Source organism: Silene latifolia, chromosome 3, assembly GCF_048544455.1.
Source record: "Silene latifolia isolate original U9 population chromosome 3, ASM4854445v1, whole genome shotgun sequence".
In the NCBI taxonomy this organism is placed as follows: Eukaryota; Viridiplantae; Streptophyta; class Magnoliopsida; order Caryophyllales; family Caryophyllaceae; genus Silene; species Silene latifolia.
Window position 1 is genome coordinate 97,723,992 of NC_133528.1, and position 26,720 is coordinate 97,750,711.

Here is a 26,720-nt window from a genome sequence, read left to right on the forward strand (position 1 = left end):
GCATTCTCAAAAGTGTCCATGAAATATTTTTGTGGAAGAAGAAGAAGAAGTTTTGTTGAGATGTTTTTGTGTTTCGGATGATGAAACAATGAAGCACAAACATCACTATTTATACAAAAATGATCAGCGCATTTTTCAGAAAAAGGGGAGAGCCGGCTTCTATCGCCAGGCTGCTCGCGCCTCTTTGAGGCTTCCCCAGGATTCCCGCTGTTGACTTGTCTCTTTCAACTTGTGTTTTCTCCTGACACCTCAAACCTCCCGCCAGGACGCTCGCGCCTCTTCGGGATGATCCAGGACTTTTTTTTGTTTCCTCACACTCACATTTCCTTGTTTCGCGTTTTACGAAATCCGACACGGTTTCCATGACGCAGCTTTAAACATACGGATTTTTCTTTTTTTTTTAAGGGGGGGAAGGGCTAGTCGCCCCGATTCGCAACGGATCGTTTCCATGTCAGTCGAAATTCCGAAAATTTTTCGCTTTTTCACAATTCTCCATCAAAATAAAATCGAAAATTGATAACACGACGTCTATTTCCCTCAAATTTCAAGCACTCACAAATTCCAGTCTTGACCTCAAAAATCAAATATGGTCGTAAAAATATTTTCTAAAAATTCATCCCGGACGGTTTGAGTTTGAATTTTTCGAGTCACAAATCAATTTCAATAATTTCCGATGCAATTTAATTCAAGACACGAGTCAATTGCTCAATTTTCAAATTAATTCCTCTTCTCCAACGTGACGACTTGTCGCGAAAATCCTCAAAATTCAAATTTTAACTCCAAGTCATCTTGGTTAATTTTTGTTCAAATGCTTTTTATGTGTTTACGTTTATGCATACGTGCTACTTGTTGCCTGTTTTCTACACTAACGATGCAGGAACCGGTGCGAAACAAAAAGGAGAATCAACAGCCGACAGCGCTCCTCCGAAACACAACACAAAAAAGCCAAAAATCACAAAATGAACCACAATCCAAAAACTCATATATACAAACCGCCTCACGCAAAATACATCGACACACGTTTGATACGGATAATTGACCGTACAAACAAGATCCAGTAAAGACATCTATCACACAGACACTGGCCTAAAACAACCATCTATCATACAGACACTGGCCTAAGACAACTATCTATCATACAGACACTGGCCTAAGACAACGAACTGGAGGCTATCCGCCACCTACCGAACTAAGCACTCTCTATCCTCTCAAACAGAAAAGAAAGGGAGCAACACAAGAAACATAGGAGCAACAACGGAAGCAGAGGTGGTTACCATAACGGTAATACCTCGTTCCTGCTCCATGACAAAAATGAAGACAGTGTCTTGCAGACTTCAGATGATGAGGAGGCCAAGAACCGTGATGCGATGCACCACCCCAGTGCTGACCCCCAATCATCAACCATCCTGTCTATGAGCCACAATGAAAAGGACAAGCCGGCGACATCAGCCGCCTCTCCTCCTCTATGGAAGCGTCCTCCACCACCGCCTCAAATCCGGCAGCCTCCTCGGTCGTCTCTTCCCCTCCAGGATCATCCTCCTCCTCCAGTACCTCAACTACAGACCCCATAGGTCCCAAATGGTACCCTGCGATCAAAAGAATAAACAAAAAACGTCAGCCAAAATTTCGGCATTATGACGGCGTAAAAAAAAAAAGACAATTCCAAAAAACACAACCTGCAAGGCAAAAGAAGGGCAATCCCGCCCAAAATCCAACCAAACAATACCATTCAAAAAAAGCAAAAAAAAAAAAACACAAAAAACGACTCGCCCCTCTTTTCAAGCAAAAGACGAGTCAAAACCACCACAAAAAACAGCGGCATTTCAAGACCCGTACAAGGTCCGCCAACGAACCAAAAATACATTCCCAAGGCAATGGAAATTTTTTCTACGGCTCGAAAAGGCAATTCATGCGCTAATTTGAGCACAAACCGGTCAAAAATTCAAAAACGACCACGAAAAGGGCAAACGTGATTTTATCACACCCCAAGGTGACCTAAACTACCAATAAGGTCCATTTCAAGGCAAACTGACTCAATTCAAGATCAAACAGACGCTTATTTTGTCAGGCATAAGACCGTCACAAAAGGCAAAAATCCCAATTTTGCCCACAATACCCAACAAAGGTCCCCAATGACAAAAATGATCTTTCCCGACTACAATACAACCTAGTAGGACCCATTATCCAAGCAAATAAACTTGGCATTGTGAAATGAGACGGTTTTTCACCTCACTCACGTTTTTCAAGCATGGGGAGCGGGAACGGATATCAAAATGCAAACTAAAAGCACCCTTATACTCCTAAACAGGTTTCTAACCTAATGCAATCATCAATTTCACTCAAAATGGGCTCAATCAAAAATGCCCAAATCGATGTTCTAGGGTAAAACTTCGCCCTAATTCAATTAAGCTAAAAATCAACAAAAACAAATGGATTAAAGAGGGAATACATACCTTGAGATGACATTGTTGATGATAGCACGAATTCAAGCGAGCTAGAAGGTTCAACAATGGCGAATTTAGCTTGTTTTGTCGAAATTTGGAGAAGACGAAACAATGAATGACGAGCAGCCAAGCCTCGCGTCTTTTACAGAAAAAAAGGGAAGCCCCTTTGGTTTGCCAGGTGGCTCGCGCCTAAACCAGGCCTCCCCTTGCCCTTTCAGCGAATTTTGGGCTTTAGCCCAATTTCCACACGACAAACATCAAAATTTCATTGACGATATCAAAAATCGTCATTCTCTCAAAAACAAAAACAAATAGTGATAATTTAAATTCGCTATTTTCGAAAATTTCAAGCGAACGGCGATCAAAACCGCCAACTTCAAAAATAATAGTGAAAATTCAAAATTCACTATTTTCTTCAATTTTCAAAAATAATAGTGAAAATTCAAATTCGCTATTTCTTCAAATTTTCAAACGACGGCAATTAAAACCGTCATTTCCAAAATAATGGTTGGAAATTAAATTCCACTATTTCCCACACGTGTCAACGGCGGCACATAAACCGTCACTTCAATCAATAGTGAAGATTCCAAATTCACTATTACCATCACATGTCAATGGCGGCAATAAACCGTCACTCCAAACGTGATAGCAAAATTTAAAATTTGTTATTTCCTTCAAAATTCAAACAAACATCGATCAAAACCGCCCTTTCGCAAATTCAAAACAAACGAGTAGTGGAATTTCAAATTCACTATTCCTTCAAATACCAACAGGGGGCTTCCTCGCGGAACCCGCTTGTTTCAACAACATTGATGGTGAAATTCAAAATTCACTATTTTCACGGCGGCATCACGAGTTCGCTACTCTCAAAACAAGCCCATTTGACGCGGTTATTCTCACGGTCCATTAACCGACCATCATGGCTGGCGAGCCTTACGACACGTCATAGCTGGGGAGCCTTACTACGCGCCATGGCCGGCGAGCCTTACTACGCGCTATGGCTGGCGAGCTTTACTACGCGCCATGGCTGGCGAGCCTTACTACGCGCCATGGCTGGCGAGCCTTACTACGCGCCATGGCTGGCGAGCCTTTGTCCGCACACACCCAAGGACATATCCCAAAGACGCCTCGGGTGGAACTCCTTGTCACAGCTGGCGAGCCTTTGTCCGTAAACACGCAAGGACATATCCGAAGATGCCTCAGGTATGACTCCTTCTTATGGCTGGCGAGCTTTTGTACGTAGTCTAATGGACTTTAAACGACCCGCAGGGATAGTCGACAGAATCTAAACTATTCCCGACGACAGGTCCTTGAGTCGTACCCTCGAGTCGCCTTGGCGTCGCCCTTCCCGACGGCAGGTCCTTGGCCCGAATCCTTTCGAGCCGCCTTGACGTCGCTTGGGTCTACAGGTTGTAATATTCGATCGACCTGGAGGCTCTACTTTCAGTTTCACCATGTCCAATCCTCAGTCAAAGTGGGGGCTCTGTAGATACCTAGTATCTGCTGAGACTCCAACAAACACCCGGTGATTTTCGGACTACAACATGTTTTGGAATCGCAGCATTTGATCGACAGTTTGTGTACAACTTTACGTCGGAAAACTTAAAACGATTTCGAAAATAAAACTTTTCAAAACATTTCAAAAATACCTTGAGTGTTTAATGCACGACGACGGGGTCGCAATGACACTAACTAGAGTCAAAACCGACACCGGACCAAAAACCGACTCAAAAATTCAAATCCCGACTCCAACAATGAGTCAAACTGAGTCAACCACCAAAAACAAAACATTTCAAACCTAGGATAGAACAAATCATGATTCTGTTTGTGTGAAAGCGACAACACACCTCAAAGACCCGCGACGTGGCTCGCGCCTCTTTGAGCAGCCCAGGTGGCCACGTCGCTCAAAACTCACACAACCACTCGTTTCCCTATAAATACCCCTCAAATGCCCCCCATTTGAGATTTATGCGAGTGTCCGCCCCCTCTTTTCTACCTTAAAATTCTCGACTCGACTTCTTAAGTCACAATCCGACGCGTATTTACGACCTACCGATCGTAAATACAAGCCTTACATATTGTTTGGTACCGTCATCGTGCATTAAATCACTTGACCGACCACTTCGACCACTACACCGTCACTAAACTTAAAACACTCTTTTTACTTACTAAAACGGTTTCAAACCGACTCTTTTCCGACCAAACGAGTCGTTACACTTACGTCGGTCACTCGCCATAACCAAACATGTAAGTATGAGGGTGTAAAAATCCTCTTTTTATCATGTTTTCATTTGTTTCATGACTTTAACATTCTAAAACGTGCATAACATGAACCGAAACATGGGATAAACGAGCCAAAACTGACTTTTGGCCTGAGACAGAAGCCCCTTAGGTTGCAGGCTTGCCCGCGCCTAAATGGGGTGTCCATGTCAGAGATCAACTGTGTTTGTTCTCGTCTTTCCCCTTTAATTCATTTTCATATTTGTAATCGGTTTTTACCATTTCAAATATTTTCAAACCCTCTTTATTTTATTTCATTTGTTTTAACCATAAAACATTTTTCACCCTTGGTTCCTCATACCATGACGGTTAAATCCGTGTTTCGGTGATAATATTTGGTTTATAACATTTAAAAGGTATTTTAAAGCCTTTTATTTCATTTCTTTACATTTTTAAAAATAAATATATTAGTCACCAACACAAAGTCATCCTTGGTTCTAAATACCATGCCGGATTTTAACCCAGGTACGATGATGAGTATCGACTAATTGTATTCAAACGAACTTAAAACAATTATTTCATAATCATTTTCAAAACTATTCATGTCAAGTTTGTCAAGTCGAACCCGGCACCGAATATTATCAAAATAATGATGATTATTTGAGTCTAGTTCTTCAAATCAACAAATGCGGTCTAAACGACCCTTTCAAATCAAATCGGGTTCCAAAACCCATTTTTCAATACGTTTTATAACGTTTTCAAAAGGTCAGAACACGGCATATAACCGTAAGCTGACCCGCGCCTCATGCAGGGCTTTTCTTTCTCATTTTCAGAACCAGGGGAGGCCCCTTTACACTGCCGGTTGCCTCGCGTCTCATGTAGTCGTCTGGTACAGGGCCTGTTCCCTTTCCAGCATTAGTAGGACGATCTCGACTCCGGTTAGCCCGAATGTAGGACGGATCAGATGACTATTCAAAATCACATTTGCAAAATGCTTTACTAAGACAAATGGATCACGTTATGCACCCTAAACCTAATACAGTAAATGGATGTTTAATTTCCGTCTTGCATGCAAATCAATCATAAATCTAACTCGACATCTTATACTTGATACTTGGATTAAACCAACCGACTAAGAAATCTCCCACATGTTAGATTTAAATTATTGGATGCGCATTCATGCATTTAAACTGTTTTATCAACTTTTGCATTCAACCAACCAAGATCGATCAGTAGAGGCCGCTACCGCGGGCGGGATTGTGTGTCTGATTAAAGGGCTTCCCAATACGTACCTTCACCTCTTACTCAGAAACTTTGGATAGTGGGCGACTTTATCCAGGGCGTACGAGAGTCATTCTAGAGATAGGATGCTAAAGAGGGACGATTTCCTTATCTTTAGTACCTATGTCAAACGCTGCTTTCTGCTTCGATTTGACCGAGGTACAAAGTGGATTTCGAACGGGTTCCAGGCATCCCACAAATGCTTGGTGGCGACTCCGAACATCTCTAATCGTTTCGAGACCCTTACCGAGACGAAACCGATTGACCAAAAACGATCCGGACGAAAGAATTTTTACGCCGCCGAGCGTGGCTTTCAAAAGACCGTTGCATATCCACCAGATTGGCCTGGCGTGCAGGTGGCCCGCGACTACGGACCGGTAGGTGGCCCCCCAAATCCACAGACCGAGACGTGGCCCATGTCCACACAAGTCCATTTACTTCCAACACTTAGTCCAATCTTTCTCTCATACTTAGCCTTGTTTCTAGTGTTGGCACATTTTATAGTACTTTAGCGCATTTTCCTACAAAACACACTTGAATACACAATTGCACTAGAAACACAATATTAGCTTAAAAACACATTGATAAGTGCTAAATGATATGTAAAATCAAACTAATATAAGGGGTTAAAATGTATAAAATATGCACTTATCAGTCACCTACCTGTCGTTGCTTTCGACGAGGGGGGTGTACATGACGGACAGGAACATCATGATGCACTCATCATAACTCTATCAATGGCCAACTGCACAGTTAGAAAGGTCCTGGTGGATACTGGTAACTCGGTCAATTTGATCATGCTGAAAACCATAGAAAACATGGGGTTCGGCGAAAAGGATTTGCAGAAGAAGACCGTCCCGCTGGTAGGATTCAGTGGAGAGAGAGCTAACTCATTGGGAGAAATAGTAATCCCAACCTATGTAGCAGGAGTCAACAAATAGGTAAGGTACCTGGTCATAGACGGACCATCTACCTACAACGTTATTCTTGGAAGACCATGGTTGTATCTGATGAAAGCGGTCCCCTCAACATATCATCAATGCGTAAAGTTCCCCACGCCATGGGGAGTAGAGACAATACGAGGAGACCAGGAGGAAGCAAGAGGCTGCTACAAGAAAGCATTAAAGTGCACAGCTAGCCCCCCAGCATAGCAATTACAGAAGCAGCATGTCCAAGACGAATACATTGAGCCTCCAGCCGAGGAGTTAGACTAGATCAACCTGGACAAGCTGCACCCAGAAAGGACCGTGTTAGTAGGGGCAGGATGTACAGGAGGCCTCAGACAACGCCTAGTCAAGTTCCTGCAAGCCAACATGGATTATTTCACATGGTCCCATGACGACATGATAGGAATAGATCCATCTATCATAACACACAAACTCAGCATGGACCCATGATGCAAGCCCGTCCAGCAGAGGAGAAGAAAGTTCGCGGCTGAAAGGAATAAAGTGATTAACCAGGAGGTAGACAGTCTGCTAGCATCAAACAAGATAAGAGAGGTAAAATACTCAGAATGGCTATCAAACGTGGTAGTGGTGCCCAATAAGAATGGGAAATGGAGAGTATGCGTGGACTTCACCGACCTCAATAAAGCATGCCCCAAGGACCCCTTCCCACTACCACACATTGACGTAATGGTAGATGCAATAGCTAAACATAAAATGTTAACATTCCTGGATGCTTGGAGTGGTTACAACCAAATCAAGATGGATCCAGCAGATCAAGAGAAGACAGCGTTCATATCTGAAAGAGGAATATACTACTACAACGCCATGCCCTTCGACCTGAAAAATGCAGGGTCCACATATCAAAGGCTGGTCAACCGGATGTTTAAAGAACAAATAGGAAAAACCATGGAGGTATAAATTGACGATATGGTAGTGAAGTCAGAAAAAGCTATGGATCACATGCAACATCTAGCGGAAACATTCAGCACCCCCAGAGAATACAAAATGAAGCTAAACCCGTCCAAATGAACCTTTGGAGTTTCCTCCGGCAAATTCATAGGCTACATTGTAACTCAAAGGGGAATAGAAGCCAGCACCGAACAGATTAAGGCCGTATTATAGCTGGAGTCACCAGAGAAATCAAAGGATGTGCAAAGGCTACCTGGCAAAGTGGCTGCTTTGAGCAGATTCATGTCAAGATCTTCGGACAAGTGCAGACTATTCTATGATATATTGAGAAAGAGCCAGAAGTTTCAGTGGACTGCAGACCACGAGCAGGCATTCAGGGAGCTGAAGCACTATCTCAGCACCCCGCCACTACTATCAAAACCGGAACATGGAGAACCATTGTTCCTATATCTAGCTGTCACAGAGGTAGCGGTAAGTACGGTTCTAGTCAGAGAGCGGGACAAGGAACAAAAGCCGGTCTACTATGTAAGCAAGTCTCTGCTGCCAGAAGAGACCAAGTACACGTCTCTTGAAAAATTGGTACTAGCACTCGTAATTGCATCTTACAAGTTGCGCCCCTACTTTGAGTCCCACACCATACATGTCGTGACCAATTATCCACTGAAATCTATAATGAGGACGACTGAGCTCTCAGGCAGAATGTCAAAGTGGTCCGTACATCTTAGTGGATACGACATCAGGTATGACCCAATAACAACAATAAAGTTGCAGGCACTAGCAGACTTTGTGTCAGACTTCAGCCCAGCTATCCAGAATCTGGCAGACGAGGAGATCCAAACCCTCAAAGGGAACAAGAAAGTAGAAATCTGGCAGATGCACATCGATGGATCCAAACCTTACTTTCTTCCTTTGGAGTTTCATTGAGAATTTGCTCCATCTCCATTAGACATTCCATTCTCATAGCATACTCAACTTCACTTTCATCAACCTCATCATATTCAAATTCCATGATGGGTTCCTCTTGCTCTTGAGCTTGTAAAATATCCTCTAGGATGGATTGCTCATCCTCTATGGGTTGACATGCTTCCACTAGAATATTATGCACCAATTCGGATTGTGCACGAGTTAGTTCCTTGTTAGCTAGAGCGGCCTCAAAGAGATCCACCTCCAACTCCCAATACATGCTCTTAGCCTCACTTGCTTCTAAGGCCTCTAATGCTTGCATGGGATCCTTGAAGTAAGGGATACTCAAGTGGTCCTCTACAAAACAGTCTATGAAATCCATCTCGCAAAATATCAAACAACTTGAAAACGATTAGAGCAAACCTTGAGGAGTTTTACTTCCCCAAGGCGAAGAAAGACACAACTAATAACAATAAAAAGAAATCTAAATCAAAAAAACACCGTCCCCGGCAACGGCGCCATTTTTTATGCGAGTCCGCTTAGTGTTCACAAATTAAGATGTGGTCGTTGGGTCACGGTCGAATCAAAACACAATTTATAGCTTCACAAACAACTCTACAATTAGTAAAGAGGCAAGTAAAGGTCGGATCCCAAGGGACGGGTATTGAAATGAGATTTCTATTGCAACTAGTGGTGTCTAAGGGGTGTCACAAATTGGGTTGATGTAGAAGGTCACTAAACTAAAATAGCAATGAAAATAAACAAGCAAGATGAATTAAAGGGGTGTAAACAATTGATTAAAGGCACTAGGGTGTCATGGGATCATAGGGGAATCATGGGATATGATCATACAAACATGTTCTCAATTTATAAGCAAGCAATTATTGTTGTGATGGATTGAGTTGGGTTATATCTTACAATCCTAGGAAAGTTTGGGTCCCGGAGCCGAATCGATTAGATTGTACAACACCTACAAGTCGACTTAATCTTCCCTACTCAACAACATGCATGGTCTAATGAGACTCGAGTTGGGTTATGTCTTCCAAGTCTCATTGAAAAGATAGAAGAAGATAGTAAATGCAAGGATTCATAGGCTTAGCATTTCATCAAATATAACATGTGCATGAGTTGAGATCAAAACAAGCAAGCAAATAAATAAAACATGAAAGCATATTAATTTAAGCATGAATCATTCCCCATGTTGGTTTCCCCTAATCACCCATTAACCCTAGCTAAGAGACTACTCACTCATTATCATGTTGATCATGCTAGCAAGGTTGTCAATCATACCAAGAATATGAAACATGATGAATAAATGAAAGTAATTAACAATAATTAAAAAGGGATTAAGAGATTATACCTACTAATGATTCCAATAATAAAGCAAAGATAAAAGAAGTACTTGAATGCTTGATTGAGAGATTGTCAATCTCCCAACAATAACCCAAATAATCTTCAATTACCCAAAATAAAGGATGAACAAAAGAGAAATTAAAGAACTAAAACTTGGATTAAAACTTGATTACAATATTAAAGAGAGATTTGATTGATATTAACTACACTAATTATTGATAAGAAGAACATGCTCCTCTAATTAGACTAATGGGGTATTTATAGTGGAAATTAGGGAGGATGCATTAGGGTTAACTAAGGGCTAAACTAGTAATTACACTTTTTAGATTGAGCAAGGAGGAGCCGGTATTTTTTGAGAGAAGGGCTTCTTTCTTCGTAGCTTGGAGAAGACAATTCGTGCTGGAGCCGAATCCGGGCGGAATAGGTTCGGGACGGGCGGATTCTGGCGTTGGAATCCGAGCGGATTCAAGGGAATCCGGGCGGATTGTGGGGGTGGAATCCGAGCGGATTAGAGCAAAGCCGCTCGGATTGTCTTCTTGCTTGGACGGACGGATTGGTGACAATCCGCTCGGATTGTCACTCAGCAACATATCTTCTTCTTTTCTTTCCTCTTCTTCATAAATTCCTTGGGGATTTCCTTGAGGACTCAAGGATCCTTTCTCAACATTGCTCTTCTACTATAATATGTACAAAGGCCTTCTAATCTTGTCTCTTCTTGATGCTTGGTCATTGAATTCGATCAATTTAGTCTCGTTTTGCCATGAAAATGCAAGATTCTTACTCCTTTCCTACCAAGGGATCAAAATCTCAAAGAATATGCAAAACAAAGAACTAAAGATAAGAAATGACCCAAATATGCACTAAAAAGCATGGGAACAAGGCTAATTCAGGGGCTAAATATGCGCTAATTATGGTCACATCAGGCAGACAGAGGATAACTGGAAGATCAGCAAGATGAGGAAGCAGTTTTATCAACTATAGATGGCCAGATAGCTGCCCAGCCAGACGATCAGCCGGGTGACCAGACAGCTGCCCAGCCAAGCGGTCAAACAGCTGACCAGGCGGATGACTGGGACTGGCGGACACCATACCTATATTGGTTGCGACACAGCAAGCTGCCAGATGACAAGAAGGAGATAAGAGGTTTTAAAATGAAAGCCTCCAGATTCATACTAATTGACGATGTGCTTTTCAGAAAGTCGCTGGCAGGACCCTACTTACGGTGCCTGGATAAGCAAGAAGCACAGACTGTGTTGCATGCCCTCCACAGTGGCGAATGTGGAAATCATACAAGAAGTAGGAGTCTGTCAAACAAAGCCCTCAGACAAGGCTACTTCTGGCCCACAATGAGGGCAGACTCGGCAGAATATGCCCGGAAGTGGGACGCCTGCCAACGCTCAGCGCCAATGATCCATTAGCCAGCAGAGCCCCTACATCCCATCATTTCTCTGTGGCCATTCATGACATAGGGAATCGATATAGTGGGTCCTCTGCCTAGAGCCACAGAAAACAGAATATGGATGCTAGCAATGACAGACTATTTCTCCAAATGGATAGAAGCAGAAGCATTCACTGAGGTGAAAGACAAACATGTCATCTCTTTTATCAAGCGTAATATCATCTGCAGGTTTGGTATCCCGTCAGAAATTATGTGACAATGGGTCACAATTCCTTTCAAACGACGCGGAAGGATACTGTGCCAGGTGGAACATCTCTCTGAAAAAGTCAGCACCCAGGACTCCAAAGTCCAACGGGCATGCTGAATCCAGCAATAACATCATCATGGATAACTTAAGAAGGAGGTTACAAGAGTTAGGAGGAAAGTGGGCAGATGAATTGCCACTAGTGCTATGGTCAGACAGAACGACACCAAAAACGGCGACAGGCCAGACACCCTTCAGCCTGCTGTTTGGCGCAAAAGCAGTAATTCCATAATAAGTTCTAGTTCCAGTTCTCAAGTATGGATGTATGACAGGGGAACTGAACATCGTAGAGATGATCAGGAGCCTGGACACGATAGACGAGCTGCGAGCAAGCGCAAAGATACGTCTGGCTGCCTACAAGCAGTTAGTCGCCAGAAGTTAGAACAAGCACGTAAAAGTCAGGCTTCTGGAGGTAGGAGTCCTGGTTCTCCGTCAAGTGTTCCAAAACACAAAGAATCGTAAGGCAGGCAAATTCGCCTACAAATGGAAAGGACCATACCAGGAAGAAGGCGTTGTTGGCCATGGGGCGTACAGATTAATGACCATGGACGGTCAAATCATACACAAACCATAGAACTTACTTCACCTGAAGAGGTATTACTTTTCACAATAAGTAGAGTTTAGTGTACATAGTAGTGTATTAAGAAAAGCTACAAAAAAAAAACGGTAGTAGGCATACTACCAATTTTGTGTTATTTTGTTTTATTTTATTTCTTTAAAACTTTGAAAGCTACTATTGGAGTCGTGTGGTCTGTAAGCTTCCTGGGACCAAAATTGCTCTGGCACCCCATGAGACGGCATCAGGTACTTCACATCGCTCTAGTAGAATTTCCTTTTTTCAGGCTTCTCTAGATGCATCATTCTAGACTCTAATATCTATGGTACATTGAAAGTGTAGCTAGCAAGACTGTCAACTGCAAACGTGGGGTGACAAAGCACATGACACTCCAACATGCCTAACCTAAATTTCTCCATTAGGAGCACCCTCGCCAGGCGGCCTGTGGAACATACGAAAGGGAGCCTGGCTGACAGCTTAAAGCTCATCCAGCTACCCTGGATACCACCCCCTGGACGTAGCTCGCAATACCGAGTACTCAACGCAATCAATCAGGGCCCCAGCATGCATACACACACACATAGAGCGCAGGGATCTCTGAGCTACCAGAATCCTGCAACGTCCCATTGGTCCTAGAATGACGATAAACTTGCCTAAGGTACGCCTCTGTTGGCTTTAAATATGATGAACACACCTTGTGTGATGAACAAGGTTAAGTAGTCAGAGTGCGACATACGCCTAAATCAGTCATTAGATTGACACGGCAGCTAGCTGAGTCTAAATCAGCCTCCTCAGGCTGACACGATTGGTCTAAATCAGCCTCGAAGGTTGACACGGCCACCTCACCCAGAATGCGGCATACGCCTAATTCAGTCATTAGACTGACACGACAGCTAGCTAAGTCTAAATCAGTGTTTTCAGGCTGACACGACTAGCCTAAATCAGTCAGCGGGCTGACACAACAGCTTCCTAAGCTAAGTGCGTAAACAAAAATACACAAGATATGACGAAAATAAATCTTGCCAAACTAAGGCAAGAGGCATTTCAAAATTTGGCCAAAACACGGCCCCAAATTCAGCTAACCGTCACCACGACGGGCAAACACAAGACAAAATGTTTAAAAATTTTTACAAGTCTGCACCACACAGGGTCAGACTGTCATTCAAAGGAATAAAATTTTTAACTAGAGACCACTAGTCTCCCTTTCTGGCACCTTCTCTGCCTCCTCCTACTGACTTCCCATTTCAGGTATCGGACCAGCTTGCACGCCCTCGGCAGCAGCAGCCTCCTAGGCGCCCTCAGCAACAGCAGCCTCCTGGAATGAGCCAACATCCTCATCACCTGTCTGCTCCACCAGTGCAAGATAATTCACCTCGCCAACCTCAGGCATCAGCACGCTCAAATTAGGCTGGACAGGGTAAAGGATTTCCAACTGTCTCTCTTCCTTCTCTATGGCCTGCATGGTTGGTGGCTCAGCAAGGGCAGCACGCATTCCACTAATCTTTCCCCGCCAGGTAGCATAAGCAACAATGTTGGTGGCAAGGGAGATCAGCTCACTGATCTTCTCGTCAGAACGCTTGAGATAATCAGAGAAGGTACTGCACACTTCCTGGGTGCGCGCCAGGTGGTCAGCTCCCTCCTTTAGCTTCTTCTTAGCACCAGTAAGCTCAGCTTTCAGCTCTACCACCCGTCCCCTCAGGTCAGAGCGTTGCTGCTCCAACTCAGCAATGGTCCCAGATAGCTCCTGGTTCCTAGCACTAGTAGCCCTGCTGGTAGTCTGGACTACATTAATCAACTTCCTATTATAAAGGGCTGACTGGAAGGCCTGAGAACGGAAAGGGAAAAAGTTAGCAAAATTGGCTCAAAAATTCAGAACAGATGGCAGAGGGAGAATACTTACCATGAAAGCGTTATGCACATCATTCTCCGTCATTTCCTCTGGCGAGAATTCTGAGAAGACCTCCACTAGCGGAGGGAAGAGGATCTGGTCGATCTCAGACCAATATGGCACCTTATCTATGTTCCCAAAGCCCTCGGGAAGTGGGCAATGATGCCACCACTAGCAGCAGCAGCAGGACTAGCAGGTGGAGTAGGAGGATGGCGGTATAGCGGGCTGACCTCCAAAGGCTCAGGACGAGCGATGCTAGAATGGGTAGGAGAAGACTGAACTGAAGCAGCAGGGGCACTCCTCTTGGAGGTAGAATTTACATTAGGGCTCGCAGCAGCCCTCTTTATTTTAGAATTATGGAAGATAGCCTCCAGATGGTCAACTTTTGAGCCTGTAAGCAGCCGGACCTCAGGTGTCAGAGGTACCAGGAAATCAGCAAGATATCAGGCAACTAGAGATAGCCAGGATGACGGTGCATAATAACTTACTGGAAGACATGCTGTGGGCTGATTGCGGTGGGTTGGAAGAGCAGGTAGGCGAGAAATCGGGAAGTAGATCAGGGAACTTTCTCTCAGACTGGGGGATGCAAAACAGTTTGTTGCGGGCAGATGTCGGGTCTCCTAGACGAGTCAGCTGGCAGGGGCCTGCACAAAAGCAAAAAGTAAGCCAGTAAGTATTGGAGAAGTAAATCAGGCGTCAGGAGAACTACTTACTCGAGGTTATAACCCAGTCTTCAAAGATATAGTCAGCAGGCGGCTGAATGGAGGCCTTCCTCACATAGAAGAAGTCCTCGAACCATTTCTCGTCCCTGGATTTTGACACGTGCTTGAAAAAAGTCTTGCCAGAACCCCGAAAAGAAAACTGGTCTCTTCCCATAGACCGGATCTCGTACATGTGGGCCAGCTCGCCGAGGGAGATGGAGCTGCTGGTGTTCTGACTAGAAGACAGGGAGTAGAGGAGTACCCTCCAGATGTTGACAGAGATTTGTGCCATGGCAAAGTTATTGGTCCGGAGAAAGTCTTGCATGAGTTTGGGAAAAGGGAAGCGAAGATCGTACCTAAATGGATAGAGGTAGAAGCAGACCCATCCTGGCCGGATGGCGTCCGCCTTTTGGCCCGGCTCAGGGATAACAATATCAACCCCGACGCCGAGACCAAGCAGTTCCTTAATCAAAGGAATGTCGGCGGTGGTCAGAGAGGAGTTACAGTCGTAGGGGTGGACAAAAAGGTTACGGGAAGGAAAGATGGGATCCGGTTTCTGGTCGGCCGAAGCGGAGGTCGACGCAGTATGGCGAGCTTTACCCATGGTCAGGAGAAAGAAAAAAGAAAAGGGTCAAAGAAAGATTACAAGAAAAGTACCTGGTGGAAAGCGAAGGCGAGGACGATGGAATCCGGCGAGTGGGAGAGGAAGGGTTTTGGAGAGAAGGTGGGGGGTTTTTAAATTTTGGAATTAATGAAGTAGGGTAGGGAGTTGAGATTATAAAGGAGGAAAGAGTGGAGAAGCGCGAGAAATGAGGGGAAGAGATAGGGGCAATGGTGAGTACACGGGAATATGTGCAAAACACGGCGCGATGTTTGAAAATGATCGGTAATTCCTTATTCGACGCCTCGAGACGTATCTCACAAGGAATTAGGGGCAAACTGTTTGGGCCAAAATCCACACCTTGGTCTAGTTGGGAGCAAACCCATTTGATTTCGTCTAAAGAGCTGGGCCGTGGAAATTGTGCAAATACATAAGGTCCGTTAACAGAAGGAGCCCGTGCATTGAAGAATTATCAGGGAGAATTCAGGAAGATTTCAGGGAGATTTCAGGGAGATTATGGAGATTAGCGGAGAGGCTTCGTTTATGGAAAGAAGTGTGGTATGACTAATATTGCTTACCATAAACGGAGTAGGACACATCTAGGGTTCTTATCCTATAAATAGCCAATGAAGCAAAGAAGAAAGGGCACTCGAGATCTCTCATACATACATAACACATTGTGCTAGCTAGGTTTACATTCCGTCTCCTTTGTACTCGTCCTCATATTAACAGCTAGTGCAATCCTTGGAAGGGTACCGTCCTTTCCCGCGGTCGTTTCCCACATTGGGTTTACCGCGTCACCAAATCTTTCGTATCAACCTTTATTTACGTACTTAATTCCTTTATACAGCATTAATATAAATATTCACCTAACATACAAAGAGGAAAATCACATTGACCTTACATAATCTAATTCGGTAAAAAATTACCAAAACAGTGCTAATACTCGTATATGACAATTCCTAGTCCACAAGTGAATGATTAGTACTTCTGACTTGGTACGTAAAATACATGATCAAGTTGCCGGCTTTCATGTGCACAATGGCACGTGAAATAAGTTTAAAACGCCACACAGTGTTTGGTTCTTCTAGACGATTAGGCAAAAATCAGTGTTTGGTTCTTCTAGACGATTAGGCAAAAATCTGTGGTAATAGTACAAAACTACAAATCAACTATGTTAGGCCCAAAATATGGATATGGGCTGACTTGGGGCAGCAGGCCTGGGAGCGCCGCGGGATGCAGGATACCAGGGTGCCAGCTTCAGCAAGTAACGCGGGAAGTGGGCTTTGATCCACACGGACGAAGCTTGTGAGGGTCCAGTAGCTTGCGAGATCCGAAGAAAGGAGAGACCTACTCATTGTTAAATTAGGAATAACTTGGAGAAGAAGTAAGAAACCCTAGCTCCTCGACCTCCCCTATATAAGGGACCTCCGTGCAAAGAAGAAGGATCATCGAATTATACACAAGTTACGCTTTAGCATTCATAGCAAACCTAAGAACTGTATTTCCTCTCGAATTATAGTGAAGATATTGGTGGGATTCCGTCTCCCCCCGCGGTTGTTTCCCACATCGGGTTTTCCGCGTCACCAAAATTGCTTGTGTTCTTTGTTTACATCGCACATACAATCCAACATACAACGTTCACATAAATCGCAATATTGACCTAACGCTAAGACCACTTTAACCCTAATTTGGTAGAAATTTACCAAAACAGTTTGGCGCCCACCGTGGGGCATAGTGGTCATCTCCGTTAGTCAGTCTACTCAAACAATCAAAACATGTCCGGACACAAAGAAACAACCTCAGGCAACACCGGCGGCGCACCAGGAACACAAAGTGCCCCCTTCCGCAAAGAACACGGCACCATCCCCCTCGGCGTTAGCGGCAAAGACGTACTACCGGCCCGGACCACCCGCTACCCAGACACCAGCACCCAAGCAAAGTCAGAATTCCCAGGCAACAGCAAGTCCATCTTCGGGTAGGGTTCAGACTAGAGATCCAGGAGTCGCTCAGGGACAGCAGGGAGCCATACAGTCGGACAGAGGAACGCAGCCCCGGCCACAGATTCAGGCTCCCCCAAGTCCCACCAGCATCATGATAAGCGGGTTGGATACTCTAGCCAAAACCATTAAGACTATGCAAAACGAGAACAGAAGCATGAGATCCCAGATGGAGGAAGACAACAACCTCCTCCGAGCACAGATCAACGAATTAAGGAACCAGGCAGCTAGTCCAGCCCCTGGGTGGCAAGGAGACAGATTTGAAAGGCCATCAGCAGAAAGTAGGGATCGAAGGCAGACACGGGTATTACCACGTGAGGTAGCACTCAGGCTGGATATGGAAGGAACACCACAGCCACGAGGAGGCCTGGTCCCAACAGGACTAGGAGCACTAACACCAGATGAGGAACCAGTGCACCAGGAACCTACACCCACGTCAGGCGCGGCAGAACCTACAACTGCAGTCCCAATAACCAGGATGCTAACTACGAATCAAGGCAAATATACCTGGGAAGACACTCCGGTGGCAGCAACATCGCAGCACGCGCGAAATCCTGGAACGACGGAACTTCGTACAAGGAGCAGGACACCAGCCCACGGGAGCACCGGCGACCCTCCGGAAGAGAGGCATACATAGAACAAAGCCAGCACCGGGAACTACGAAGCCTCCTCGGGAGGGTCCCCGTATGCCTCGCCTATGGAGATGGTGCACCGAAAGCTACGCCGATTCACCGTTCATCGACGATATAGCCACAAGTAGCCTTACCAAAAGGATTTAGCGTCCTAACAATGGTTCTCTTTGATGGAACCACAGATCCCTGCGATCACATCAGTCAATTCAAGCAGAAGATGATGGTCACTACGGCCACGGGAGCCTCAAAAGAGGCATGTATGTGTAAGGGATTTGGTTCAACCCTAACCGGAGCAAAAGATTACGGTGGTTCGTCGGCCTCCTAATGGAACCATATCATCATTCACGACCTGGTCAACGCTTTCAACCAACAGTTCTCCAAAGAGCCGCAGAACACCCAAGCAAAGCCAAGTGACCGTACGGGATCGTTCGGGAGATAGGGAATCAATCAAGGACTACGTCACTAGGTTCAACGCAGAAAAAGTCTCAATACGAGGTTGCGATATGTCCACTGCTATCAACGCCTTCAGCGGGGCCACGGATAAGGAGTCAAACCTCTACAAAGAATTAACTATGTATCCTTGTGAGAGATTCGAGGAAGTTCAGCAGAGAGCTACCGCAGCGTTAAGATTGGAAGAAGATATACAGGCCAGAAAGGGTACAGCAAGCTTCGACAAGACAAGCAGGAAATTCGCACCAGAAAAGAGGGATGACAGAATTAAGCCATACAGCAGGCCTAATATCAATAAAGAAGTGGACAGTCTCTTGGCAGCAGATAAAATTAGAGAAGTCAGTTACCCTGAGTGGCTCTCTAACGTAGTAGTGGTACCCAAAAAGAACGGTAAGTGGAGAGTATGCGTAGACTTCACAGATCTAAACAAAGCTTGTCCCAAGGATCCCTTCCCACTACCACATATCGACGCAATGGTGGACGCTACTGCTGGACATGAGGTACTCACTTTCCTCGATGCCTGGAGCGGTTACAATCAAATCAAGATGCATCCACAAGATCGGAAAAGACAAAGACATTCATGTCGGAGAGAGGCATATATTGTTACAAGGTCATGCCCTTCGGCCTAAAGAACGCCGGGTCCACCTATCAACGGTTGGTAAATAAAATGTTCAAGCAGCAAATAGGGAAGACCATGGAAGTATACATTGACGACATGGTGGTAAAATCTAAAAAAGCAGAAATGCACATGGAGCACTTGGCGGATACCTTCCAGACATTGAGGGAATTTAAAATGAAACTTAATCCATCCAAATGCTCATTTGGGGTATCCTCGGGAAAATTCCTAGGGTATATGGTAACACAGAGGGGAATTGAGGCAAGCAAGGAGCAGATAAGAGCAATACTCCAACCTGGAATCACCCCGAGAAGCCAAAAGATGTGCGAGAGGCTAGCGGGAAAGGTGGCGGCCCTAAATAGGTTCATATCAAGGGCCTCGGATAGGTGCAAACTATTCTATGATATATTGAGGAAGAGTCAGAAATTCGAATGGACCAAAGAGCATGAAAAAGCATTCGCCGAACTCAAAAGCTACCTAAGCACGCCACCGTTACTCGCGAAGCCTGAGCAAGGGGAGCCACTATTTTTGTATCTGTCAGTCACGGAAGCAGCCGTAAGCGCAGTTCTGGTTAAAGAGCAAGAAGGAGTGCAGCATCCCGTATATTATATCAGTAAGTCTCTGCTCCCTGCAGAGACCAGGTACACTTCTTTTGAAAAATTAGCACTGGCTTTGGTTACTGCCTCTTATAAACTGCGGCCGTACTTCGAATCTCACACCATCCATGTCATAACCAATTACCCGTTAAAGACTATTATGAGGAAGCCTGAACTTTCAGGGAGAATGACTAAGTGGTCAGTGCATCTTAGTGGCTATGACTTGCAATTTGAACCCAGAACGGCGATAAAATCCCAAGCCCTAGCAGATTTCGTCTCTGACTTCTGCCCTGCAACTCGTGGGGAGGCAGAGGAAGGAATGCTGACGATGATGGGAAGCCAGGATGGTGAGGTGTGGACCCTGTATATTGACGGAGCCTCAAATGCTAGAGGGGTGGTGTGGGTTTAATCTGCGATCTCCTAAAGGGGATATGATAGTACAAGCCATTAGGTGCGAATTCAAGGCAACCAATAATGAGGCCGAGTATGAAGCTCTTATACTTGGGATGCAGATGGCGTCAGGGCTCAAGGTAAGGAACCTAAGAGTATATAGTGACTCCTTACTTGTGGTGAATCATGTGAACAACGAATATGTGGCACGAGACTCAAAGATGATAGCCTACCTGAAGATAGCCACAGAGCGTAAATCAAAGTTTAGGACATTCAAGATAACTCGGGTGCCACGAGATCGAACGTGGAAGCGATGCCCCGGCTCTGGGGCAACCTTCCAGCCCACGTAGTTGTCAAACATACCAATTACTCACGTGTTGACCCCACCATCCGAAAGAGCCGGACTTGGATTCCACAAGAAAGGGTGTACACATGCGGCGCGCACAGGAACCGAATCTTTGGTTTCCTCGGTGGGACAAACAGGATGCGATTGGAGGATTCCATACCTAAATTGGCTAAGGGATGGGACACTCCTCGAAGACAGAAAAGGAAGCACAAAGTTTGAATAAAAGCTTCCGGGTATATCATGATTGATAATATTCTCTTGAGAAAATCATTCGAGGACCATGCCTCGGGTGCTTAAGCAAGGAGGAAGCGAAACAATACGCAAGACATGCACGGTGGAGAATGTGGGAACCTTATTTGGAGGACGAAGCACATCAAACAAAATCTTAAGCGGGGGTATTTACGGCCCACAATGCGCGCAGACGCCATAAACCATGCCAAACGTTGTGAATCATGTCAAAAGGCGGCTCGATTCACCGGCCAAACAGAACCAATGCATCCAATTATCTCTCCATGGCCATTCATGATGTGGGGCATGGACATAGTGGGAAAGCTACCCAGGGCTCCAGGAAACAGAGTATATATGCTAGCGATGACCGACTACTTCTCAAAATGGATTGAAGCGAAGCCATGTGAGAGGTAAAAGAACAACAGGTGATCTCTTTCATCAAGCGCAACATCATAAGCAGATTTGGGATACCATCCGAGATCATATGCGACAACGGGTCCCGATTCATATCGAGATAACATCAAGGCTTCGTGCACGATGGAACATAACACCGAGAAAGTCCCCAGATATCCACAAACCAACGGCCAAGTGAATCCAAAGAATAAAATTATTGTAGAGAACCTCGTAAAGCGGTTGGAAGAGTTAGGGGAAAATGGGCGGATGAACTACCACCGGTACTCGGTCGACGTAACAACACCAAAGATGGCAACAGTCAAACTCCATTTAGCCTGGTATACGGTGCGGAGGCGTAATACCCTCGAAGTCCTGGTACCCCACACACGATACGGCTGTCAAACGGCGGAGCGAGAACCAAGTCGAAATGGCTAGGAGCCTGGATACAATTGATGAGTCGAGAAAGTGCTTACATACGTATGGCATCATACAAGCAATCCGTAGCAAGGACATATAACAAGAACGTCAAAATCAGGACCCTCGAAGTAGGGGACCTAGATCGAGGAGGGTATTTGAAAATACCAAGAATCACAAGGCGTGCAAGTTCGCCTACAAATGGGAAGGTCCATATCGGGTCGAAAGTGTTATCAAGAATGGGGCTTACGGGTTGATGACCATGCACGGTCGGATCCTGGATAAACCCTGGAACATCCGTCACTTGAAACGGTACTTTGTCTGACAAAGTGCCAAAACTTTAGTGTACAAAGGACCCTTCGAAAGTCCGTGAAGCAAAAAAAAAAAAAAAAAAAAAAAAAAAAAGGGGTGGGGGTTAGTATATGCCTTAGGTATTGGTGTGTTTTATAAAAACTTTTTTCTTTTAGTTTTCCTTTTTTTTAAGAGAGTCGTTTTGAAACCGAGTAGTTCAGGCTGTGGCTTCCTGGATCCAGGTGTTGCCCTGGAACACCATGAGACAGCACCAGGTAATTTGCACTACTTTGGACTTTATAATGCTTCTACGAAGAAAGGCTTTGGTACTAATGTTGGTTACTTGTCAGATGAGGCACAATTAAAGGGTCCATTTTTTGCCATGTGAGGCCGCGAGACGTTTATCTAAAGTCAAGCCACATGGAGAGCATACGCCGAGGTAGCGCGCAGGGTTCGGCATACTAAGACCACCCATACCTTAACGTTAACTCAGTAATTCCTTAGCTAGCTATGTCGTAGATCAATGGGTGCACGCACGGATTTCAAACGTCTGGAACCACAAGGAGCGCAACACTCCTTGTTAGTCAGAAATATTCAATGAAGGTGAGCTCTAAGTCAGCTAGCCCTAGTGATAAGATATTCCACGTCATGGGTGGAATATGTTATCAAAAATCTATCACCAGAAACAGGGGCTGCGCACCTGGAGTCAGGCCAGCTTCCTGGGTATATCTATATGGAGTCAAAGCTCCAGAAATTGGTGGCAAAAACACAAGTATAACAAAAGTAAGGCCTGGAAACCTGGGCCCAAAACTACTTTAAAGTAGGGCACCTGCTACCTTTAGCAGGCGCCATCAAAAGTTCAACGCCTGCACACCGGCAGGCACAAAACGGACCAAAATAAGATAGTTTTTTACAAAACTTGCGCCACACAGGGCCAAGTCCCCAGATAAATTAAAATAAAATTTAAGAGAGGTCAATCCTCTCAATAGCTGCTTCCTGACCATTGCTCTGCTCCCCGTGCTCTATTTGCTTCTCCATTGCAGGTACCTGGACAGCTCCAGGAGTTGTAGAAGCACCATCACCAGCCTCCCCAGCCAGGATCTCCTCAACAGTCCCAGAAATGGCTCCAGAAATATCCATGGCTGAATACTCAGGCTCCGGGTTAGCAGCTTCAGCCTCAGGAGGGAACAGGGCACTCAGATCCATGCCATTGGGAAATGCACGAGCAAATTCAGCCAGCTCCTCTTCCAGATTCCAGGAAGTGTGCTTCCCCTCGGTATAAGCACGGATGCAGTCAATCCGCCCCTCAAAAGCAGTGTAGGCTCCCACATTCTTGGCCAGTTCAGCCATCTCTTCAGCACGGGCCTCTGCCTTTGTTAACCCAGAAGTCAGAACGCAGTTGGCCTCCTGGGTCCTCGCCAGCTGATCTTTGGCCGCCTCCTTCTCCTGGAAAGCTGTGTGGAGCTGTTCCCTCAACTTGGCACAGGTGGCTGTGAGCTCCTTGTTCTTCCCCACAGAAGCCAGACATTCAACCTTAGCCCTCTGCAGCATCTTGCGAAGGTAGAGAGAAGATTGGAGAGCCTGAGACAAAAGGAAAGAACGCATTAGTCGTGGAAGCACAAGGGCAAAGAGAGAGGTGGAACATCAAAAGGAGGCTCACCAGGAAGCAGTGCTCTGCAGCCAGGTCAGTCATCTCCTGGGGGGCAGTTGAGTCAAAAGCCTTGGAGCAAGCTGGGGTCAGGAGCCTTTCTAGTGCAGGCCAGTAGTTGGCCCGGTCAGCGTCCCCAAACTCAGCAGGGAGTCGTAGAAGCAGCTCGTCAGAATGAATGGGGGACCCAGGAGCGCGTGATATTGGGGTAGCTTCAATAGGCTCTGGAGCAGGCCTAGAAGAGGATCTTCTTCTTGAGGAGGCAGGAGAGTGAGAGGAGTCAGCAGTCCTCTTCCTGGCATGGCGCATCAAGATCTCGGAGGCAGATGGTTTGGCACTTCCTACAGGAGCACAGGGACGCAGGGGGTCAGAATAAAGAATCAAAGGAGACAGGGAATTCCAAGGGATTGAGGGGTGTTTACCGAGAAGACATGGTTTCCTCAGAGCAGAGTCGTCTAAACCAAAAAGCGGGAGGGGGAATGATCTACGATCTTCGGGGATGGAAAAGAGCTTGGCAATGAAGTATCCTCGTCCTCGGATTTCTCAGGGTTCTTGAGTTCTGCGTCACATCAAAGAGTAAGAATAGTAAGCGACGGGGGCAATTATAAATGAACATGCAAATGCACTTACTCTTGGCGAAAATCCAGTGTTCGAACAGGTAGTCGGCACGAATGGGAAGAGACTCAAGCTTGATATAGAAGAAATCCTCATACCACCCGTCATCTTTCCCTTTTGCCGCCGAGAGGAGGAAGTTTTCGGTCTTCTCCACAGACCTAAAAGTATATTGGCCGTGCCCCAGTGATCGGCACTCGAACCTATGGGCCAGATCTGATAAACCAATCTCGGCGCCCATGCTATTGTTCAGAGCAACGGTGGACAGGAGGATCCTCCACGCATAAGGAGCAATTTGGGCCATAGGGAGAGAGTTCAAGCGGATGAACTCTTGGATCATTGGGGGGAACGGAAATTTGAGACCAAGGACAAAGGGGTAGGTGTACAAACAGATCCACCCCGAACGGAAAGCGTCTGCTTTCTGGCCAGGTTTGGGGATGTGGATCACCACATCGTCCCCTAGCCCCAGCAGAGCTTTGATTCTGGGTATATCCTCCTGGGTAAGGTGGGAGTCACCGGAGTGTGGTCTTTTGAGGACTCCCTGTGTGGGGAAGTCGTCGTTTTCAAGGTCGATGGTGGTGGAGGAAGATGAAGTTAAGCGAGTCTTAGCCATAATAAACGAGGAGGGAGAAATGGAGGTACCTGAGAAGACGGATGAAGGCGGCGCTGGCAGTGAAAAGGTGTTGACAAAGAAGGAATTTGGGGAGACGGAAGTTTGAGAGGTTTGAGGAGATGAAATGATGATGAAAGAGGGAATGGTGGGCGGATGAGATTAAATAGGAGAAGGTAGTTGGGGTTTCTAAAATGTGAATTGAAATGGAGTATGCGAGAAGTCACACAACGATACACTGCAATTTCCCGCTCAAATAATTAGGGTTGCACTTTTCGCAGAAAATTGGGGGCAAACTGTTAGGCCCAAAATATGGATATGGGCTGACTTGGGGCAGCAGGCCTGGGAGCGCCGCGGGATGCAGGATACCAGGGTGCCAGCTTCAGCAAGTAACGCGGGAAGTGGGCTTTGATCCACACGGACGAAGCTTGTGAGGGTCCAGTAGCTTGCGAGATCCGAAGAAAGGAGAGACCTACTCATTGTTAAATTAGGAATAACTTGGAGAAGAAGTAAGAAACCCTAGCTCCTCGACCTCCCCTATATAAGGGACCTCCGTGCAAAGAAGAAGGATCATCGAATTATACACAAGTTACGCTTTAGCATTCATAGCAAACCTAAGAACTGTATTTCCTCTCGAATTATAGTGAAGATATTGGTGGGATTCCGTCTCCCCCCGCGGTTGTTTCCCACATCGGGTTTTCCGCGTCACCAAAATTGCTTGTGTTCTTTGTTTACATCGCACATACAATCCAACATACAACGTTCACATAAATCGCAATATTGACCTAACGCTAAGACCACTTTAACCCTAATTTGGTAGAAATTTACCAAAACAAACTATATATCCTTCTAGAAAGCAATCACATGTTATGAGACGTGGTCGAACGGCTAAGTTGAATCGTTTAGCACACCATAATTGATATACTCCCTCCTATCCACTCTTTTCTTCCCTATTTCCTGAAACGGATTATTCAGATTTTCTTCCCTTTACTTTTTGAGAAAGTTTTTATTAATATTATACTCTTACCTCTTTCCACTCATCAAACCCCACTATATACTTTATTAATATTTAATTCTAATTATTCCTACCTCTCTCCAATAACCAAACCTCACTCATCTCCTTTATTAATATTTAATCATAATTATTCATACATCTCTCCAATTACCAAAACCCACTCATATATTTATCAATATTATACTCTCCACCCTTAATCTCCGTGCCCACTTCAAATGGGAAAAAAAGGATAGATGGGAGGGAGTAGTACAGATTAGATAAGACTAATTATATTAAAATAATTTGTAAAGTAGCAAGTGATAAAATAAATCCATTTTTTCTCATTTTTTTTATTTAAGCTAATTAAATTATAAAGTCAATTCTTTCAAAAAAGAACTACTTTACACGAGTATTATAATAAAGGAGTAATTACAGTACTTTTTCACTTAGATATTTTCTAAGAAAAAGCAATTGAACAAATTTTAATCCGTATAATAAGGTTATATAATAGGAACTAAACAAAATATTTTACATCATACTTTTTATATTTGAACAATTTAAATGATGTAATGCCCCTTTTTATAAAATCATGTGTATGTAATAAGTACTCAAGATTTTTGTTATTAAATCTAACTCACACCCAATATGTTTAACCTTTTGTGGCTTTTTTTAGTTAGGTGCTCATATCTAAAATTTTACTAGCCGGAAAAAATTAACATATTATTTTGTTGAATGAGTCGTATATTCCTAAGATTGTATTATGATTCTGCTTTAATTTTTGCAAGACAATTATTAAAATTGTAAAGTCCTGCAAAGTTAAATATATTAACTAAGATCAGATTCAGTCTCACATTTTACCCAAGAAAAAAGATATGATTCAGTCATCACTTATTTTGAATCGTAAAATCATAAGATTCAACGATTCGAATAGGGAGGAAACGAGTATATTGTCGTCAGATTAAGGTTCTATTCTTTTCATCTTAATTTCAGCTTT

General features: G+C 44.7%; 1 protein-coding gene across 1 annotated transcript; it reads right to left on the reverse strand.

Annotated features, from left to right (window-relative positions):
* Window positions 1–22,635: 22,635 nt before the first annotated feature.
* Window positions 22,636–24,735, reverse strand: LOC141649379 (uncharacterized). The gene is made up of 3 exons (XM_074458071.1): window positions 24,141–24,735; window positions 23,523–23,965; window positions 22,636–23,443 (listed from the first exon to the last, which is right to left on the reverse strand). Exons 1-3 carry the CDS (start codon window positions 24,733–24,735, stop codon window positions 22,826–22,828), a joined length of 1,656 nt encoding a protein of 551 aa, XP_074314172.1. The 3' UTR covers window positions 22,636–22,825.
* Between the last annotated feature and the right edge of the window lie 1,985 nt (window positions 24,736–26,720).

Excerpts from the sequence above, each read along its gene's own strand:
- LOC141649379 (XM_074458071.1), bottom strand. The coding sequence starts at position 24,735 with ATGGCTAAGACTCGCTTAACTTCATCTTCCTCCACCACCATCGACCTT. Across the intron at positions 23,966-24,140 it reads ACACTGGATTTTCGCCAAGA|ACGACTCTGCTCTGAGGAAA; the intron begins GTAAGTGCATTT and ends TTTTTGGTTTAG. Across the intron at positions 23,444-23,522 it reads CTGCAGAGCACTGCTTCCTG|GCTCTCCAATCTTCTCTCTA; the intron begins GTGAGCCTCCTT and ends CTTTTGTCTCAG.